This window comes from Muntiacus reevesi, chromosome 11, assembly GCF_963930625.1.
Source record: "Muntiacus reevesi chromosome 11, mMunRee1.1, whole genome shotgun sequence".
Classification (NCBI taxonomy): domain Eukaryota; kingdom Metazoa; phylum Chordata; class Mammalia; order Artiodactyla; family Cervidae; genus Muntiacus; species Muntiacus reevesi.
The window spans coordinates 29,936,128-29,953,382 of NC_089259.1; the positions used below are offsets into that span (position 1 = coordinate 29,936,128).

At 38.6% G+C, this 17,255-nt stretch overlaps 1 protein-coding gene across 7 annotated transcripts in view; it reads right to left on the reverse strand.

Annotated features, from left to right (window-relative positions):
- Positions 1 to 3,983: 3,983 nt before the first annotated feature.
- Positions 3,984 to 17,255, reverse strand: part of PAN3 (poly(A) specific ribonuclease subunit PAN3) — a 121,187-nt gene continuing 107,915 nt past the window's right edge. For 5 of the 7 annotated variants that reach the window (XM_065902418.1, XM_065902417.1, XM_065902415.1 and 2 more), the window contains 4 exons: positions 16,567 to 16,696; positions 15,806 to 15,870; positions 9,580 to 9,718; positions 3,984 to 6,953 (listed from right to left, as the gene is read on the reverse strand). In XM_065902418.1, the coding sequence (XP_065758490.1) occupies positions 6,813 to 6,953; positions 9,580 to 9,718; positions 15,806 to 15,870; positions 16,567 to 16,696 (475 nt within the window). In that variant the 3' untranslated portion in view covers positions 3,984 to 6,812. Of the gene's footprint in view, positions 6,954 to 9,579; positions 9,719 to 15,805; positions 15,871 to 16,566; positions 16,697 to 17,255 lie in introns of those variants that run through there. The other 2 variants (XR_010658559.1, XR_010658558.1) reach the window with 2 other exon arrangements.

Consider the following 17,255-nt stretch of genomic DNA (forward strand, 5'->3'; position numbering starts at 1 on the left):
GACGACAGAGGATGAGATGGTTGGATGGCATCACTGACTCAATGGACATGAGTTTGAGTAAACTCCAGAAGTTGGTGATGGTCAGGGAGGCCTGGATGTGCCACAGTCCATGGGGTCGCAGAGTCGAACACGACTGAGCAACTGAACTGAACTGTGTGTGTGTATTAGAGGTTGTGTGCAGGAAAGCATACAAAATAATTAGGCAAAAACCAGCGACACAAGAATTTCTGTAAGAAAAGGACACTAGCTAAGTACTCAATTTTGTTTTGTGGGTTACATTCTAGAAAGAGAAAAAAATTAGAGAATCACTAATAGATATAGAATAAGCAACCACCACGTTGTCTTAGAGCTTACACCATCACCTTCCTAATAACACCATGAGCAAACCAGATTGGAGAAACATTTTCCGAGAAAACAAGCCTACTTTCTTTGGGATAAAAGCAAGAAAAGGGGATAAATGACTAATCTGAATTAGTTGTGAAGAGGGCGAGAAGTATTTTGAGAATCTGAAATTCTTTTAAAATATTACTGGTTTTCTTGACACAGAAGTCACTCATTTGGGCAAAAGATTTAAAGAATGCTCAAGGAATTGGTGTCATGTCATAGTTTATAAGTTTTCTCATGACTTTAGAAATTTACAGTACATTTGGGAATAGTTTTTTTTTTTTCTTTCCTCCAGCAGAAGGATGGCCCAGTAAGGTTTATTGAACCCTTCAGTGTTAAACATGTTATCAGACTTTTGGTTTCCAAAGGCAAGGAAATATTTCAAAAATATCCTGGGTCCCAACACAGGAATGACTAGCCTTCTGTTTTTTGAACTCAAGATACCTAAGAGAAAACAAACCAAACCAAACCAACCTCCAAACCAATCAGATGCCACAAGGAAGGCTCCATTTCTTGATCTGGGTGGGGTAGTAAGGGCACTCATTTTGTGGCCACTCACCGAGCTGTCCGCTTACTTGCAAACCTGTGTTTGTAAGCTATTCTTCAATAGAAGATATTCAAAAGGAAAAAAAAGATTGACTACCACTTTTCACAGAAGAAAAACCCATTTTAAAGAGTAAGGGCTTAGGCTCAGACTCTACACAGCACGTGAATTTTCTGTGCCAGCAACTATTCCAAGTGCTGAAAAAAAAATGAGGAAAAGACATTTAATTTTCAGAACAACCCAACGTGATAGGTACCATGTTTTACCCTTCACGTTAATGGGAAAACTGAAGGAATCATGAGAACTTCAAAATCCCCTGGTCACATTTGCCCACCTACCAGCATCTGCACCCACACACTGACTCAAAACACCCACTGGTGCACTCGGCCCCCCACAAACGCAACTCAAGGGTACGGGTGCCAGCACCTCACCCCGCCCCCCGCCCACTCCCCCCTTTCCCACTGGATATGAACACGCTAGTACCTCTCTCATCTTGCAAAACCAAACACCCTGACCCTAACCATCCCTACCGTCCCCTCCAGCTACCGCCTCATTTCTCTACTCCTCTTCACGACAAAATTCCTTGAAAGAGAGCTTACACTTCCTGGTCCCTTTCCCCCCACTTGAGCCAAGCTTTCTCTCTCTCACTGAATGGAGCTGCTCTTGACAAGATTACCCACAACGCCATGTTGCTAAATTCAATGGCCCTTTTCTGTCTCAATCTTTCTCATCAAGACCTTGATTTCTGAACTTGCCAGATTCCCCGCCACCCCCCCCGGTCATTTCTGTCTTGTATTGGTTTCGTCTGATCTGTAGATAGTGTTCCAGGGAACCCAGGGCACTGCCCCAGACCTTTGTTCTTCTAAGCCCAAACTAATTCTCTTCATGATCTCAACCAACCTCAAGGATTGCAATGATGTCTATGGGATAATGATGTGCAAATTACACGTATCAACCAGATCTCTCCCCAAACTCTCACGCGAATGCTAAATTGATGACATGTGCTCTTGACACTGTGGCCAATCCAAGATAGCCTCAACACTCTCCCATCCCATGTGAACCTCAGCAGTGTTCTTGCCACTTCCCCACCCAGTTCCTCTCCCCTGGAATCAGGGCTGGCTCTGCCAATTCTCCTGTAAGCAACAGAATGTGGCAGAAGTGACACTGCATGACTCTGAGGCTAACTTGGTGCTGTTTTAATTTGCTCAACCTGGCACCCAATCCACATCCTTTATGTTACCTAATCACATAATCACTATTACCTCTTAACTACTACATGGCAGCTTCCCTGGTGGCTGCAATGCAGGAGACCAGGGTTCGAACTCTGGGTCAGGAAGATCCCCTGGAGAAGGAAATGGCAAGCCACTCCAGTATTCCTGCCTGGAGAATCCCATGGACAGAGGAGCCTGGTGGGCCAATCCATGGGGTCACAAAGAGTCGGACACAACTGAGCAACAAGAACACAAATACTTGCTGTGGTCAGGATTCTGTTGGTTCCTAGCACAATGCCTGGCATTAACTCTTTACTGACTGGGGGCTTTTTGCAGAAACAGCTGTGGCAGACAATTTTTATTCTGACTGGGCTCAAAATTCATTGTTATTTCATTAACACTTTGCGGGTTATTGCATTCAATATATGAATACCTGACACACCTGTAAAGTCTTCCAATTTTCGTGAAACATTGTCTTCAACCTACTCTTCAGCAGAAGCAAAGGAGAATGCATCCCCCAGCACCGGCCAGTCTCATGTCCACTTTCCGTATCAGAATCAACCACTAAGGTTTTTTGTCTTTTTGTGGCTCTAATGTTCGTATCATCTGAATCAGAACTACATTCTGAAGACACTAGTATATGTATCACTTGGCCTATCAGAGAAAGTGTCTGTGTAAAGTTCACCAAAAAGCTTTTCACTCAAAATTTCTTGATGCACCCTTTCTAAGAAGTTTCTGTTTATGATATACACAAGACTGGAACAAAAACCTAATGGAGCAACATGTGAATGATAACAATCCTAAATTGTATAACGAATCTTGGATTGATTTCAAGCTCTGACAACTTCGCACAGTGTTAATTACATCACTCTCTTTAAAAAAAGAAAAATTGATACTTTTCTGGTCAATAACGTCTGAGTAACAAAAGACATATTAATACATCTTTAGTCAATAATGTGGTAACAGGCATTCAATAAAATACAGAGAGGCCTCAGTTACTGTGCTTTCTACAAACTGGAAGTTTGTGTAGCAACTTTGAGTCAAATTAAGTCTAAAGGCACTGTTTTTCAACAGCAGTTGCTCACTTCATGGCTTTTGTTGGGAATTCTCGGCGCTTCAAACTTTTTCATTCTTACTGTATTTGTTATACTGATCAGGAATCTCTGCTGTTACTATTGCAAAAAGACTACAACTTGCTGAAGGCTCAAATGATGACCAGCAAGATTTTTAAATCAAGGTATATACATTTTTTTAGACATAATGCTATCGATGGTGTAAATATAACTTTATATGCCCAGGGAAACCAAAAAATTCATGCAACTCACTTTACTGCATTATTGCAGGGGTCTGAACCCACAGTCTCTCTGAAGTATGCTTATATTTAATGAACAAGTATCTAGTTTCACTGAGTATTAACATTTTGCCATATTTTCATTCTCTACCCTTATATGATGTTTCTGGAGGGTGTGGGGGGCAGGGCGCCTTCATCTACACAGTAGACTGAGTCTGAATCAATGATGAGCTAGGTGTCATTCCCTTCACGGAAATAGGTCCTCTTCCCTGAACTACACCACGTGCCATGTACTATTTAGAAATGTTTGGGTGTAACTATACATTCTGTAAATAACAAGTACTCATATCTGCATTTTTAGTGTCTAGAACAGGTCCAAGTTAAGCATTTAACAAATACTTAGTAAATAAATCTGTCACCATTTTACCCAAAGACCAAAAATTCCTCCAAAATACATATGAAATATTCAGCCTTTTAAGTCCTAATCATAAGACAAACATCCTTTTGTTAAACGCACTGGTACCAAAAAGGAAAAAAAAAAAAAAAGACAATCTTCTCTCTGTAATTCTTTATTAAAAATACTGCTGTACACATAGAGACTGAAAACAGGATTAAAGATGAAATAACCCAGATAGGGGTCATGACATTAGAAATTAACACACTGGTGCTTTTCAGGGAAGTTGTTGACATCCAAATCACAGAACCGAGGTCGAAGGCAAAAACACAAAGGTGCCCTCAAACATATTTACAATGAGTAAACGCATGGACAGAACAGAAAGCAGGTACAGAGGCTGAACGGCGACGTCACATGATTCGGGGCTGTCCTTGCTGTGCTTCTATGTCTGTCCTGACAGGGAGGCGTGGGAAGCTCACATCCTTAATTTGAGTACTCTCAGATAGTAAAATCTTCCTATGAATTAAAAAGACTTTTAGACAACCTCTTAAGTGGAATTACACTATGGAAAAGAGGGCTCCCCCAAAAAACACCTAAGCAGAACTAATAAGAGTGCTACTGAAAACCATTCCCAATAAAAACTAAATGAAAAATAAATATAAAACAAAGCTTAAAAAAAAATACATTTACCTGACACCAACTGTTTTCTGGCTGACAACATTTACTCATGAAAACATATCAGTTGTCTACCTTTTATATTCAAACCAAGTCCTGAGGTTACTAGGGGCTGAAGCAAACTAGCATTTTATGACGCAAACACTCTTGGGTTTGTGATTTGAGCCTGCCTTGCAGAGGGAAGTTTGCTGGTCTGTACAGAATGAGAAAATCAAGCCCTATTTTACCCCTGCCCTTCCTTAGCTTTCACATAACATTGGTCCACAAATTAAATTTTCAAAAAGTTCCCAGACCCCGAAACTAAAATAGATGATCCCCTTTCATTTTCAAAGAAAACAATATTGGAAAAAATCTCCAGCCCGCTTATAAATTAAGCATTTCATATTTCTTCTAGAATACAAGTAGTTCTTTTTTGTACAAAAGAATTACAATATGATTTGTCAAAAAACATATAAAAAGACAGCTGCTCTTCCTCAAATACATGAGCTAATAATGATAAAAGACCTTTGCATGTTAATGTCTCCAAGTTCTTGTTCCTTTTACATAAAAAAAGAACATTATGGTGGCAAATGTTAATTATCCTTTGAATAGTGAACATTATGTTCTTTTTAAAATCCATCCTGATCAAATGCAATAATTGATTTCCTTTTTAACTCAACAACTGATGCTACCAAACGTGGACTCAAACACACTTGTTAAAACATGTAAAGCATGTCTCTAGTCTTCAAAGCTTTTGGGTGAAGAGGTGCTTTTTCTTGATGCAAATCTCAAGGCAGAGAAAATCATTTTAAAGCTTATAAAAAGTGGACAGAGAAATATTAAAAACTTCTCTGAAAACTACAAATATGAATAGTTATTAAAATTGAAGACTGTCACATCAGTTGCAAGTGCCTGGAAGTCCCTCCCGACCTTCTGAGTTTCCACATTTCTTCATCGTTGTGTGGTGAGCACCCAGTGCTAGGAAAACATTCAGTGCTGGGAAAGGAGATAAAAGTCTTCATTACTGGTTTTTATGAAAGAAAATTCCTATGTATTTGGCAGTCTTCAGTATCTAAGGACAGGTATTTCATTGACTAGAAATTCCATGAATACCCAAGTTTGGCGACAACTGCACGTCCAAATGTTAAGAAAGTTAAGAGGAGGAAAATTCCAAACTTTTGAGATTGACTGACTCAGGAATACCCCCACAGAGTTATTATTATCAAAAGCACTATGACTTTGGGCTAAGCAGTGACTGCAAAGGCACAGCAGACTGTGATCCTTCCAGATCCAGGCTGTAAGACTTCAGAAAGCTCTCGACGCCAGACCACTGCTGTGTGCAGTTTGTCTTCTGAACAGTGTCTCTGCATCTGTGTCCAGTGTAAAGTACCATAGTAAAGCTGTGGTTCAAAGAACAGAACTTTATACAAAAAAAGCAAACTGGAAAGAACCTAAAGCAACAGACTCCTGACCTTCAGGCCTTTAACACAATTTCTTAATTTTTTTTTTCTATTAAAAAAAAATGGCATAAATGTATCTGATTAGCAGGGGAACACCTTTTTTTTTTTTTTTTTTTTAAAAAAAAAAAAGGCTCTGGTTGAATCTGGAGTGAAGAGTTCTGTATGCTCCTTCAGTGACTGTCTATCCTCATTCAGAAAGGATTTAAATCAGCTGAGAGGGGAATTCATGCCCAATAATTCACTGATACTTTTCTGTGTTCATAAAAATAAAACAAACAAACAAAAAAACCTCTCAATCTGAACAAACAGTGGGTGGCATACAGAGTTTGCATACAATACTCTTACAAGAACTATGCACTATACTGTACTTCCATGAAATCACTGACCTGGTCCGTTATGTTATTCAGGGCAACCCCTCCCCAAAAGAGCAAATTCTGCACCCCTCAGTGAACAAAAATGCTGCCCAGCATGGTTTCCCAAAAGTGTCCTTGCAAATAGTTTCCCTTAATAAGTATACAACATGGCAAAAGTTCAAAGATCAGAAAAAAGTCTTTAAAAAATTAAAATTAGTGCATATACAAGTGGGGAAAAAAAAACAACAACAAAAGCTGGAACATCATTCACCTAATGGTGCTCCTTGATCTAAAATAAATTCTTCACAGGTGTGGCCCCGCCGGCAGCCACAGCTCGGGGCTGAGGGAGACATTCTTTCTTTCAAGTAACAGCGCACCTGACCCAAGTGCAAGCAGCTCTGCTCATCTTCTGCGTGCTTCCCGACGTGAGATGAGATGGCGACAGTTCAGCTGTAGTGCAATTTGCTACTGGTTGAGCTCCTTGGCCATATCCCGCCTATTTTGTTTTTTTTAAGCAAATACTACAACTGACCATTCGCAGCTGCAATCAGTTCTTGAAAAGTATTTTCAAAGCATCGCTTTAAATCACTGTAAGTCACCACAAGTACACTCTTCTCATCTCTGGAAATGAGGCTTATTTTTTCTGGCACACCAGCATCTAACTGAAACAGACAGACACACAAAATGTGAAGTGCAAGCCTATTTTAGGACAACACGTGCAACAGTAACATACGAAATTTTTAAAAACTGTGTCACATCCCCCTCTAGATAATCATAAATACTTTACATCACTAGTCAGTATGCACACACTTTTCAACTCAGGTGTGTTTTTTAACAAACATCGCCCTATGTTGCTGCCTGTCTGTCTTTCACGCTTAACACTTGGGTGCAATACTTTCCATCCAGTTGATACTCCATAAAATGCAGACTTCAATTATTCCCCTAATATCTTCCAGTCTTTGGGCATCATGAATTACAGTGCAATGAACATATTTCGCTACTTAATTTTTTTCTTCTGTAGAATTACTTCCCTAGGAGAGACGGAATCAAAAAGTCTGAGGAATTTTATAGCTTAATACATACAGGCAAACTGCTTTCCAAAGGACATCGGACAGCACAAATTTATGATCTGTATCAATTTACCAGTAACACCACAACAAATGAGTGCCTTGCTATTTTAATTTACCTTTTTTAATTTTTTTTTTTTTTATCTTTTTAACTAATGTTACCAAATGTTTTTATACGTTTACTTCTGTTATTTCCACTTGTGTGAATGCCAATATATGATTGTTACCAAATCCTTATCTATCAGGATCTGGCAATAATATTTTAATGAGGCCTTTATAAAGCATTAGTAAGAATCCTGAGTTCATCAAGTAACTTCTCCTGTTAGGATTTTCACTTTACTTTTGTTAGTTTTCAATGTACCTTTTTCCTTCCCTTTTCATTAATTCATTAAAATGTTTAACACTAATTCTGAAGACAATAGCCTTTCAAATCATTTTACCATCTAATTTCTGTCATTTCCACCAAAATAATCTATGTAAAACTTTAATTTTTGTATCACCAAAATGACCATCCATCCCTTTTATTACACTCTTTCTAAACAAAAAATTGTCACATTTTCAGATTTAAGATAAACTTATTTACTCCTATTTTATTTACTGAGTTATTTACTCCCAGTTATTTTATGAAATGAAACAGAATTTTCTCCAAAGCTTCAGTTATTCTAATACTCAGTAAGTAATCTTCATCTACAATAAGTCATCTGTTCATGGATTATTCCACAGGTTCTCCCTGTCAGTATTTATTCCAGTTTTACATATTTTTACCCACTGGTGCTTTGATGCTATAGACTGTTTTCTAAAATCTGGTGGCATTATTCTCCACTTGATGCTTAAGAAAAATGTTTCCTCCGAAAGAAAAAGGACAAATGAATATATAAATCATACCAGATTAGCTAAACTGTACATAGTCTTGTTCTGTCTTAATGTAGGTTACTGACAATACTCTCCAAAGAGTTTTAAGGAAATTCAAACATGGCAAAGTATGCTTAAAAATAAAACCCATTTTATCTGGAGGGTGAGCACACTGTAGCCAACAGATCTAAATCATGGGCCACAGTGGCTAGTTTCTGCTCTAATCGTTGCAATTTAGGGACAGCTTAGATCAGGGGTCAGCAGAGAAGCGCCAGACAATAAATGCTTTCTATTTCAGGGCCATACAAGCCTCTGTTTCATGTTGTTAGTTGTTGTTTTTACAATCTTTTTAAAATGTGAGAAAAAATTCTTAGCTTGTAGGTTGTCTAAAAACAGGCAAAGGATTTGGTCCACAGGCCACAGGTGGCCAACCCCTGTTTCACATACAAACCTAAACAAAAGAGGGTTTACCTCTGGAGACCCATTTCTCTCCGTGATTACAAGTAGTTCACAAGAAAAACGTATTCCTCCCTTTGTAAATCCATCTCTCTGAGCCCTCTCTAAAACACAAAGCTCGCCTCTTAAATAAACTTATGACATGCCTCTACCAACATGGTTCATATAACCACCTACCCCCCATTTATCACAGCGGGCTTTGCTGGCATGCCTGGCACTGCGCTCTCAGTTTTAACACTTGACTGACACCCTGAGCTGAGAGCACTCAACGTGACCCATGACTGCAAAGAAGGGAATTCAACTTTTAAAGATATTTAAACGCAAAAGTATTTTTGTCTTTCCCACTCATGGCCTCATATGTTGAAACAAACTACACCTGGTAAACAAAATACAGTGGGGGTGGGTTGGGGGAGAAAAGGCAGTCATTTTGTGACATTTGATCACAACAAAAAGATCCACCATGAAAAATTCTGAAATTATTCATGCAGGTTTTAAAAAATACTCCCATTCTAGAAACAGCTACTTAAGTGGGAGCAGCTAATAATTGTGAATAACATGCCCTGTATACTAGAGCAGAGTCAGTCAGTCAGTTCAATCGCTCAGTCGTGTCCGACTCTTTGCGACCCCATGAATCACAGCACGTCAGACCTCCCTGTCCATCACCAACTCCCAGAGTCTACCCAAACCCATACCCATTGAGTCGGTGATGCCATCCAGCCATCTCATCCTCTGTTGTCCCCTTTTCCTCCTGCCCTCAATCCTTCCCAGCATCAGGGTCTTTTCCAATGAGTCAACTCTTTGTATGCAGAGTACAGAGACGTAATTCCTTACATCTCTCAGTATTTGTACAAGATGCAGCTCTATAAATTGGAGATTACAGCATCATAATCTTCAAAGTCCAGGCCCAGATTACCTTGTTAAGACAAGAAATGATATGACTGAGGTCAATCCAAGGAGCACCCGCTTCTGTCACCTGATGAAAAAGATGATCCCTAAAGAGCTTCAACAGGTACCGGTCTCCCGTCTCCGACCAGGTAGGATCCTTCTGAAATCTGAGGGAAGGGAATATTAACCTCAATAACTCATGCTTACACCACAAAGCTGTATGTTTATACTTCAGACTCAAAATCAGTTTTATTGTTGTCTACAATCAACCAGAAAGTAGGGTCTTTTAAATCTAATTTTTATGTCCAGAGTACCCATAGATTTTAAAAAATAATCTCACTGAACATGGAAGTATATGAATACCATTTTCTACTTCTCAAAGCAATCACCCCCTTACATACTCCTACTTCACAATCCCTTCCTCACTTAGGCCCCTACCATTAGATAAAATGGGTTAGAAAGCAAATGACCTCTCTCTATAGGGTAGAGAGAGATGTCAGACTTGTCTTCTGCTTTACTGGGGGCATAAAACAAGGAAATGTTTAGGACTAAACAAAATGGGGTAGATACTGGTTTCCTACCATCATGTGATGATGTGAAAGTGAGTGGCAAAGAGCTGGAAAACTGGCCAGATGGTCACTGTTAAGTTTTCAGTGACCTATGAAAAATATAGGTTAGTGGTGAAAAGATATTCAAAGAACAACAAAAAGCTGCAATTGCATATGGAGAGAATGCTATTTAAAAACAGGGACACAGTATAGACCAGAAACAAGAATTCACCTGGGAAGCCAAGGAAGGCTTTCCAGAGAGGGAATGGTGCTCTCCCCAAGGAAGTATGCCTCTTGGTCAGAGGCCTCAGTATGTGCAAGGGAGAGAGCAAGGGGCACCTAAACAAGAAAAGATAAGTGAGGCTGGATGGCGCTGGGGGGAAAAGAGGATCAGAGTGCATGACCGGAGAGAGGACAAGAAGGGGTACAAGAAAAGACGGGCAGACAGCACAAGAGGCAAGGAGGAAATTAAAAGGAAAAAAAGGTAGATCTGAAGCAAGGATGAAAAGGGAGAGGTCAGGCCATGCAGCCTTAGATCACATGTAAAAATGAGGTCTGCATTCTGAGAACAAAGAGGGAAGCCCCCCACAGTCATGTGTCTGCTTTATTAAGATCACTCCAGGGTCTTTCAATTAAAAGTTGATTAAACACACCCATTTATCTCTGTTCCTTTTCAAAACCCCAGCCAACTGAGAGTAAGTGTCTAAGAAAACATATAGACACACAAGGACAAAGGGATCAGAAACAATAAGAGACAAAAAATATTCACAAAAAATTCGAAAGGAGAAAAGCAGACAAGTAAGCGGCGTGACTTAGCAGATCCGGAAAAAAAAACACTGAGCGCTAATGTTTTGTGGGGTGCTTGAAGGGGAAGTCATTAGTGGGGTTTCCTATGAGATACTGCAGGGGACAAAATAAAAGTTAAACAAAAATTTTAAAAACACACTCAATAAAAATCTATAATTGACAGCCTCAGAGGAAAATGAATTAAATGCTGTAAGACAGAAATATTCAGAAAGCAGAAATATTTGGAAATTTAAAATATAGCAGAAATTCAAAAATCTTAAAGGACTAGGGAAGAAACCCTTTAATTTTAGACCAAGTAAGTTGAGATTATTGCCTAGAAAGTACAAATTTAAAACATTAGGAAAAAAACGCTTTAACTTCAGACAAAATAAGTTGAGATTTTTGGCTACAAAGCACAACACTAAGACACAATATGGAAAACAGAAGAGAATATTAGAAAATCAATTGCAAAGGTGTAACATCTAAGCAGCGCGAATTCCAGAAAGAGGTTTACAAAGAAAGAGTAAGACAACTTCCAAGAACTAAAAGATAGAAATTCCCAAGGTTAAAAGGCCCATCTGTTGATTCATCAGAATGAATCAAAAAGTCACCACCACAGCACATTGTTGTGAATTTCTGCACATCAATGATTTAAAAAAAATGGGGGAGTGGTTTGTCCTAAAAGCATGGGGATGAAGAAAAATTTGGAAAGAAAATGGCTTTGAGTCTGTCTATAAGTTAAAAGACAATAAATGGAGCAGTGCTTCAAATTCTGAAAGAAACTATCATTACTATTACTGAACTATGAATTAGAGATACAAACACAGTCATTCAAGAGACATCAAAAGTACAGAAATGAGAAGGGAGTAAATATGATTATCATTATATAAAGACACGACTGAGAAACCCAGAAGAATCAACTGAAAAACTACCCAAACACTAGAAGTCCCATGCTACAAAATTTATAGAAATCAATTTTTTCACATACACCAATAACAAAGACTCTAAGACAGGATGGAGGAAATTCCCATTGAAAACAGCAACAAGTAAAAACACCTAAGAATAAACTTAATGTATTGTAACTATATGAAGAACAATGTAAACTCTGAAGGATACTAAAGCAGACATCAGCAAATACAGTGACATGTCATTATCTTGGAGAAGGTAACTGCACATCTAAAAAACACAAATGCTCCTTAAGCTTACTAATAAATTTAATAAAACCAATAAAGCAGAGACAAGGAAGAGCTAACACTACTGGATTTTAAATGTCATTCATTAAGATGGTGTGAAAGAACAGCTGCCTCAATAAACCAGTGGGGAAAGCTAGACTATGCAATAAACAGCTTTTGGACCACTGGATAGTCATCTGGTGGGGGTGGTGGTGAATTCATACCTTACATCCTATATAAATTCCAAGTATATAAAAAAATCTAATATAAAAAAATGAAACCTCAAGTATTCTAGAAAATACTTGATGATCCCTTCATAAGATCATCTTAAGAGTAGAAATGCTAACTTTCTGACCATGACGACTACTATAAAAATGTCTGTATGGGAAAAAATTGAGCAGAGTCAAAAGAAAGATGACAAACTTAAAAGAAAGGATCACAAAGGTCAGATCCTTCTGGCTCCTACACAGCAAAAAGACAGAAAATGCAGCTGGAAATAAAGATGGGCAAAGCAACAGACAGACAGAAAAGGAAACAAAAATGAATCAGAAAGATAGGCAACATGCTCATTATGAGTAAATACCAAAAAACCTGCACTGAGATTCAATTTTTCATCTATCAGGTTGTCGAAAACCCAGAAGTTTGGAAAAAGTATTGCTAGTGAAAGACTCTCATGCACTGTACACTGGTAAATCCTTCTAACAGCTATCAAATTACAGTCACAAATTCCAGCAGGTACTGACCTCATAATCAGAGTTGGACCTACACTTGCACACATACAAAATTAAGTATGCTTAAGTCAGTCCCTGCAGAACCGCTTATACTAGCAAAAGGTTGAGAACAACTCAAAAGGCCATTGATAAGGAACTAGAGAGACAAATTACAGAGCATCCACAGGATGGACTATTACACGGCCACTGACCATGAGGAAGTATGGCACTGTGGTTAAGACAGCACAGACTCTGGAACCACATGTTGTCCAGACTCGAGTCTTGACTTTATGTGTGACCCCGGAGGCTTTTAACCTGTCTATGCTTCAATCTCTCTATTAAAAGGGAATACTGAAGTATCCGCACTATGGGCTGTTACTAGGATTCAGTTAGGTCATGTTTGTTAACTATTGAGAAGATTGCTGGGCATACACTAAACGTATCTGTACAAAGATTTCCAAAATACACTGTTATGAGAAAACATACTGTCACGTGCAATATACAGACCACTGTACATAACTTACAGTTTGCACATATTTTAAAGTAGAGGGGTGATAAGAATATATAGTTGCTAACTCAGGGAATATGTACAAGAGACTAATAAACTAAAGGCTGGTAGGAGGAGTGGAGAGACTGGGGATGTCAGGTATGAAAGGTTTTTCACTGCAAACCTTTTCTACTTTTAAAGAAACTGGTTCATACACACTATACTCAAAAGATTTCATTAATAAAAAGAATTTTCTGAGGACATATACCCAATCATATTATCAATAAAGTATGAAAGCAGAATAAAGATATTTTTAGATTTCCAAACACTGAGAAAAACTCCCCTTTCTCAGGAAGCTACAGAAGGATGTGATTTATTAAAGCAGAAGAGTAAACCAATGCAAAAAGCAAGGCACATAACACAGAGGGGGAACAAGAAGAGGGAGAGCTGCCAGGGCAAGAGTGAAGGGAAGCCTGGGGTCTCAGCTGAGGGCATGAGCAGGCTGGAAGGCAACCAGCCCCTAGAGGGGCAGCTGGCAGAGGCCCCGGTGGTAATTTCTCTAATGGGGAGGAAAAAAGGAACTGAGAGGTTATTACTTATTTTTGACCATATGGAAGGGTGTTTTATATCCAGCAGTTGAGTTTAGAATGAACTGGTGGTAACTATTTTTCACTTGCTTAGTTTTCTACATAAGACAAGTATTCACACCAGGAAAACAAAAGTCAAAAACCAAAATACAAAAGAAATGTAGTCATGATTTACTGTGTGCTGAAGCTACAAACAGTATTTACCTTGCTCTAGTAATGTCAACACTGAATACTCATCTCAAAATTCAGGGGTTAAGTGGTATAGTGTGTGTTTGTGTTTAGTTAAGGGAAGGGTGTATGAGAAATACAGCCTCACCTGCCACAGGACAAAGTCATTAGCTGAGAAAGAAAAACTGAAGAAAAAAACTGAAGAAAAATTGAAACACTGAAGAAAAATCAAGAAACAGCACTTAAGCATGTTATTTTTAAATAAAGAGATAAATGCCAGAAGAAGTAACTAAAAACTTTTAAAATGGTTCAACATATGACCACATTCTCTTTACTTAAAAAATCACTAGGGAAAATGCTAACTGAATCTTTTAACTTTGAAGAAAGTGAATTTAAATTTTGTGGTCAAAACAACTCCCTCAAGCAATGGTATTTATCTACCACCTATCTCTATGAACAGCAAGCAGTTAACAATCCTGAAATTTAGTTTGTGCGGAGCAGGCAATGGCACCCTACTCCAGTACTCTTGCCTGGAAAATCCCATGGATGGAGGAGCCTGGTAGGCTGTAGTCCATGGGGTTACGAAGAGTCGGACATGACTGAGCGACTTCACTTTCACTTTTCACTTTCATGCACTGGAGAAGGAAATGGCAACCCACTCCAGCGTTCCTGCCTGGAGAATCCCAGGGATGGGGTCGCACAGAGTCGGACACGACTGAAGTGACTTAGCAGCAGCAGCAGCAGCAGCGTGTATACCACAGTCACCACAGCTATACTACTATCTCACCTTGTCTTTGGGACAGATATGAAGCATAAACACCAACCTTGCTTCTTTCTTGAACATACAATTAACTTTAACTCACAAACAAGGCAGAACTAAACAATAATGTAAGATGGTGATGCCTTTCCAGTGTCACTCATGTGACAGCTATAAACAATGCACTTTAACAGAAGATAAGAGGCATGAAACAATGAGAAATATCAAAAAGATCCAGTCTGACCATGGTAAACGGAACAGGCTTCAAAAAGCAGATGGGGAGAGGCAGTACTGACAGGCAGAAAATGTTCCCTCACAGGCAAACCACAACAGAGGTTTATAACACAGTGTATTTTCTTTCGTGTGTGTGTATACGTGTGTGTATGTGTGTATGTATCTGTGTATATGTGTATGCGTATGTGTGTGTATGTATGTGTGTTGTGTATATGTGTATGTCTCTGTGTCTCTGTGCATGTGTATGTGTGTAGTGTGTATGCGTATGTGTATATGTGCATGTGTGTAGTGTGTATGTGTGTGTAATGTGCATATGTATGCGTGCAGTGTGTGCATGTGTGTATGTGTGTCTCTCTGTGTGTAGCGTGTGTGCATGTATGTGTATAGTGTGTATATGTGTATGTGTGTGTGTGTAGTGTGTAGTGTGTGTGTAGTGTGTGTTTGTGTATCTGTGTGTGTCTCTGTGTGTATGTGTGTGTGTAGTGTGTGTATGCATGTATGTATGTATGTGTGTGTAGTATATATGTATGTGTATAGCGTGTGTCTGTGTGTGTGTAGTATGTCTGTGTGTGTGTGTGTGTAGTGTGTGTGTGTGTCTCTCTCTGTGCATATGTATAATCCCTAAGGAAAACCACAACCAGGGCTGTGATTAAAAACACCACCCTAATGGCTAACAGCAGGCTTAAGGTTACTTTACATGAGAATTCTTCTCTTCTCCCAAATAAAATCAGTAAGAATAGGGTATACTCATTCTGGTTATGCAAAACAGTGCCCTTGATTGATGTAAAATACTGTAAATCCTTACTCCGGCCTCTCATTGATTGTTCCCAATTTTGCTAGAAGCCTAAACAGTCTTCCATTTTGAACCTCCTATAAAACATTTTAAAAAGAGAGAGAATATTAATGTTCCAGCTAACTGAATATAAAAGCAAACGTTTATAAAACTGGTATCCTGTACCAAGATTAGCTTTAAACCATAAACCCTAATATCCCCATCTTTTGGTTATACTTTTGAATATAACATGTTCTTTTCACATACTGTAATACTCAAGAAGATTATGCAAATGTCCCTTTTTTTACTGGATTATAGTTTTCGTGTTACTTTCAGGTGTATAGCAAAGTGATTCAATTACACATATACATGTATTCATTCTTTTTCAGATTTTTCTCATATAGGTTATCACAGACTGGAGTAGTTTCCTATGCTACACAATAGGACCCCATTGGTTATCTATCTTATATACAGTAGGGTGTATGTATTAATCACAAGCCTGTGATTTATTCTTCCCCCACTGTAGCTGTCTACTACTAAGACTGTATATTTAAAAAAAAAAAAAAATCAAGATTGTATCTCAAGACTGTAGCAAAACCATGAATGAAAAAAAATAAGACAAACGTCCAGAGGATCTGAGAAATCAAAATACTGAACACTAAGTTTGGACAAAAATATCTGCAAACAGTCTTAGCCAGCTGCATGCTATATCCAGCACAGTAGTTACTCTGTTTTACATCTACTGATACACACAGATGCAGGTGTGTACACACTCCTTTAACTACACACTTTACCTTTGCAAGGTCTTCCTCTATGACATCATTTCTCATTTGAGCAGCATCCAATTGAGTATAAAATCGAGCACCAATCATGGGCATGATGTCATTTACACTTCGCATCCTGTTTTGGTCAGTCAACAAATATCTAACCAAAATAGAGAAGGATCACTTGAATGCCAAACACGCAGTTTACAAAACAACACAACCCACAAGCACACAGGGACTGCTGCCACCAGCATGTTAGTGTGCACAATTTCAAAAATTTTTTTTCATGCAAGTCGAGTTCATTTTTAAAGCTTAATGATTGTATTTCTTTTCTCTGGAAAACTTTAAGAGCCAATGGAAAAAACTGTAAAAACGTCTCTTTCTCTAAATCTCTTACTACTATGAAAATGAGAAAGGAAAGCTGGGTATAGAGTTACACTTACCATATTTCCATTCTCAAACCCTTCTTTACAATAGTGGGAGATGAAAAGATCCAAAGGTTTTGGAAGGGGTGGTTGTAAGTGGGGAAATTTTTCCATTGGTCTTCAAAAATAGTTTTTAAACTAAAACTCAGACTTTCATTTCGGTAAGGGAAACAAGCCTCAGCTTTTTAGGAAGCTGTCTCCTGCTCTGTGACTTCATTTGCCAGCTGTCAGGGTATTTTTATTTCTGAGAAATCTCCATGCACTAACACACATCAGGAAAAAGAACAGTTTCTT